This window comes from Ictidomys tridecemlineatus, chromosome 1 (assembly GCF_052094955.1).
Source record: "Ictidomys tridecemlineatus isolate mIctTri1 chromosome 1, mIctTri1.hap1, whole genome shotgun sequence".
NCBI lineage: Eukaryota > Metazoa > Chordata > Mammalia > Rodentia > Sciuridae > Ictidomys > Ictidomys tridecemlineatus.
The window spans coordinates 15,140,905-15,145,425 of NC_135477.1; the positions used below are offsets into that span (position 1 = coordinate 15,140,905).

Genomic DNA, 4,521 nt, shown 5'->3' on the forward strand with positions numbered 1-4,521 from the left:
CTGTAGGCTGTGATTTTTTTGACTGGAAAACAAAAATAAGCTGTGAAAGCCACTTACCGAATTTCAAGTAGGTAACTGGTAGGCAACTGGTAGTTAGTCTTCTTTCCTGCGTTTCTGTGTGGCAGCTGCAGCTAAGTTACCTGGATCCACTGGGTTTTCTGATTGTTTGCAGAAGACACACCATGGCAAATGTCACTTCTTAAGTCAAGTGCAGCAGATGGGATCTTGAGAGCGCCTACAGATAGTCTGCAATACCTTGAATCTGGCTGGGAAGATTGAGGGCAAATCTGCAGCGCTCAGTAGGTGAACGCCTTATTTGGTACAGGCATTTTGCTGTTATTGAGTCATGAAAAGCTATTAAAAGAGCTCTATGAGAAATCCAGTCTACACTTTAAAACAAAACAAACTGTCTTTTTCATTATCACTGACCCGGTACAGACTCACAGTACATGATCTTGATTGTGCTTCATTGGTATTTATTGCACATGGACCAATTCTTCACACAGTAGTTAGTTGCACCAGAGTATAAATACTTGGAAAAACACAGAGGAAATAGAATTTATACACAAGTGCTAAATTTTACCAGCAGATTCACGTGGGCACTTGGACATAAAAAAATAATAAAAAATTCGTAAGATAATTATATTTATAATATGGATACAGTTACAGTACCATGATAAAAGAGTATAAAAAGGCATTTTCCCAATAATTCATTAGCTCAATAACATAACAGACAACAGAAGTTGAATTTGAGTGTTATTTTAGTTTTTAAGATCTGCCCCCTCCCGACGCCATTAAAAATATTTATTTTTTGTGTGCAAGTAACATCTGTGAACAATTCCTAACACTGTGCAAAAATGGCATTTTGAACCACTCCTTTTTATTTTTTATTTTTTGTTTTTACCCACATGTGCAGTAAGTAATCTGAAGTGTTTCCTTTTTTTTTTTTTTTTTCCTGTCCTGTCTTCAATTGACAGAGTCACATGTTACGGAGAGAGGCTCAGCGCCTGGTCCTTCCAACTAATATTGATACATAAATAAGCTGTTTAATATAAACAAGACTTTCTATCTTGCTGTGCAATATGCACAGTGTGAGGTAGAAAACCCTCAGCTGGACCTCCGAGGCGCGCAGGGGACAAGAGTTTGTCCTACAGAAGGAAAGCAAGGTGAAGCTTGTTCCAAGAATAGCTTAACATTTCATAAAATGAGATTTTTTTTTTGCATCCATCCTTTCTCTTTGCTTTGAGAACAGGAGAAATCATTACACAGAAATTAAAATGCAATTTCTCTGAAAAGCAAAAGGAAACGTCCTGACAAACTGTCACCCCCACCCCCACCCCCAGCTGACTGCTCCCATTCTCAGGAACAGGATGGAAGCCAAGTTGACAGACTTTTATATCTCTTCCCCTACCCGCCCAATTTCCACTCGGGTCCTCGCAGAAAGCGTCAAAACCCACCTGAAAAAAAAAAAATATATATATATCTAAAGATGCATCGCACTCACACACAAAAGAAGGCTGAACCACAAACAGAAAAGAACCCAAGAAAAATCAGCAAGCCACTCTCCCAACCCTCCTAAACTTTCCTTTTTGTGCCGAGGTCCGTGGCTTTTCGGTGTGCCTTGGATGATGCAGACGAGGTTTGTGGGCTTCGAGTTCACCTGCTTTCTCTAGGTCTTGAGTAAACACAGATCTCCTCTTTGGCCCGGGAAGCCATCCAGGGGCTCCACAGCGGGCTCTCCTCCCCACCCGGGCGCACATCCCGCGTCCGGGCTGGGGCGGCGAGGACCCGCGCGCCAGGCGTCAGCGCCCCGAGCCCTACACCTTGGATTCCGAGGCGAAGTCCGGGCGGCACGGCTCGTCCAGGCTCGAGTCGCTGTCCGCCGTCGCCGCCCCGCCGTTGCAGCCCGCCCAGGGCTCCAGAAGGCGCGCGGGCGGCGTGGTCCCGACGTCGTCGTCGTCGTCGTCCGAGGGGGCCCCAGGAGACGGCGGCGGCCGGTTGCCGGTCAGGCAGCCCGAGGCGCGCGGTCGGTCGCTGTGTCCCGCGTGGCGCCTGCGAGCAGCCCGGCGCGCGCAGCAGAGCAGGCGCTGGAAGGCCTTGCGGAAGTCGGGGCTGCGGCAGTAGATGATGGGGTTGAAGGCCGAGTTGGCGTAGCCCAGCCAGTTGAAGAAGACGAAGAGGCGGTCGGGCACCAGGTCGCGGTGGAAGGCCTTCACCACGTTGGCCAGGAAGAAGGGCAGCCAGCACAGCGTGAACACGCCCATGATGATGCCCAGCGTCTTGAGCGCCTTCTGCTCGCGCAGCGCCACAAGGCGCGAGGGCCGCCGCTTGCTGACTCGCCCGTTGACCATGGGGTCCGCGGCAGGACGCGGGGACCCGGGCGCAGGAGAGGACGAGGGCGCGGGCGCCGGCGAAGGCGGCCGTGCTGGGCCGCTGAGGAAGCGGCGCTCGCAGCTGTCGATCTTCTTTACCTGCTTCTGGGCCTCGCGGAACACCCGCAGGTACACGAAGGCCATGATGCACAGGGGCACGTAAAAGGAGACGACGGATGAGGCGATGGCATAGGCCCGGTTGGTGACAAAATCGCAGCACTTGGGGTCATTGTAGCAGCGGCGCGCCTCCTCGCCCTCGTCCCGCCACCAGTGCATGAGGATGGGCAGGAAGGACACCAAGGCCGAGATGGCCCACACGGTGCACACGAGGGCCCGCGCCCGCGCGCGTGTCAGCAGACTCTGGTAGCGGAAGGGCGACGTGATGGCGAGGTAGCGGTCCAGGGCGATGACACACAGGGTCTCAATGCTGGCCGTCACACACAGCACGTCCACCGAGGTCCAGAGCTCGCAGAAGAAGGAGCCGTACTCCCAACGTCCCCACACCACGATGGTGGCCCCGAATGGAACCACAAGCAATCCCATAACCAGGTCCGCGCTGGCCAGGGACATGATGAAAAGGTTGGTGAGCGTTTGCAGCCTCGGTGTCTTGGCTATAGCCACGATCACCAGCACGTTGCCTGCCACAATGAGTAGCACGATAAGCGCCATCAGCAGGCCCATGCCCGCTGTCCATTGCTGCGAGAGCGGCGCCGGGCCCTCGCTGGCCGGAGGCAGCAGCGAGGCCGGCGGCGAAGCGGGCACCAACAGCCGTGCCGCTGTGGCTGCGCCGTCGGGGAGCGGCGCAGCTGACGACAGGTTGCAGGGCTCGGAGGCGCCCAGGGCGAGCGCCCCCGCGCCCATGCCGAGCTGCGGAGGCCGGGGGCGGGGGGTGTGACGGGGCTGGGCCGTGGTTGGGGAACACCCCAGAAGCCGGGGCGGCGGAGCGCGCGCAGGAGGTCGCGGCCAGGTCAGGGCAGCCGCGGCACGGGGCCGGAGGCATGGGCGCCGGGCGCCTTCCCCGCCGGAGCCGAGCGCTGTCGCCGCCGCCGCCGCCGCCGCCGCTGTTGGAGCTGCTGCAGCTGCTGGAAGAACCGCCGGGACCTCAGCATGTTTCTGAGCGCTCCGGTCCCGCAGCTCTGGCACCCAACACCCACCCCACCCGGCTCCCACACCCCCAAGCCAACCCCCGGGGCCGCGCGTCAGGCTCCTGCAGCCAATCGCTGCAAAGGCACGCCCCCGACTTTGGGCTCCCCCACAGCTGCCCGCACCCCCTCCCACCCACAATTGAGCTGCTCAGGAGAGTCCGGTGCAGATCGCGCAGCCGGCGCCTCCCCAGCACCCGCCGGTTGCTGCGGGCGCGCCCCTCCCCGTACCGGCTAGTTCCAACGCCGGCTACCCAAACCCCCTACTGTGATCTGTTCCCACCCGCGCACCAACCCCTCTTGCAGCCCCCCACTCGCTCCTACACTCCACTCCCTTTTGCCTCTCGCGCTGGGCTCGCTCCTGCTCCCCTCGGTCCCCCCCTTGCCCCCGCAGTCTTCTACCTCCAGTGGCCGGTTTCCTGCAGCTCTGAAGATCGTGCTCCCTTTAGTAAGGAGGGGACCTTGATGTTCTTGAAGCACCAGAGCGCCTTGGACAGTTTGTCCGCTGAGGTTGGAGGAGTTTGGCTGCGACACAGGTTCTCAAATCAGGCAGCCTAGCAGGGTGTGTGTAAAACCCTCTTCCGGTCAAGAGGGCACCCAGCCAGCCTGTGTCCTGACAGCTTGGGGAATCCGAGGTGGGAGTTGGTGGTTAGAGGAAACTCCAGCAGAGCTGGTTTGCAGGAGCAAAACGCGTATCTGTCAGGGACATTCTCTGGGCTCTGTTCTTGCAAGGAGCTTATTGTACCGCAAATGCAGTAGATGTAGAAAGCAAGCAAGGTTTGCGCACGCTGAGAACATACACACTCCCCCGCCCCAGCTAATGAATATGTATGATGCAATAGTATATTCTCAGCATAAAGGGAGAAAGTTTAGGGAAACATTGTTGATGTCTAGAGGAAACCTCCGGGGCACATAGAATGCCTGCCTTTAATGACATTTTAAACTTTTCACATGGATAATAGCATCTGCATTTTGGGTCTTATTATTCATATGATTTTATAATTTGA

At 55.9% G+C, this 4,521-nt stretch overlaps 1 protein-coding gene across 1 annotated transcript; it reads right to left on the reverse strand.

Annotated features, from left to right (window-relative positions):
• Positions 1–455: 455 nt before the first annotated feature.
• On the reverse strand, positions 456–3,522 carry Adrb1 (adrenoceptor beta 1). Its single transcript, XM_013356508.3, has one exon. It carries the CDS (start codon positions 3,231–3,233, stop codon positions 1,818–1,820), a length of 1,416 nt encoding a protein of 471 aa, XP_013211962.3. The 5' UTR covers positions 3,234–3,522; the 3' UTR covers positions 456–1,817.
• Positions 3,523–4,521: the final 999 nt, after the last annotated feature.

Excerpts from the sequence above, each read along its gene's own strand:
- Adrb1 (XM_013356508.3), bottom strand. The coding sequence starts at position 3,233 with ATGGGCGCGGGGGCGCTCGCCCTGGGCGCCTCCGAGCCCTGCAACCTG.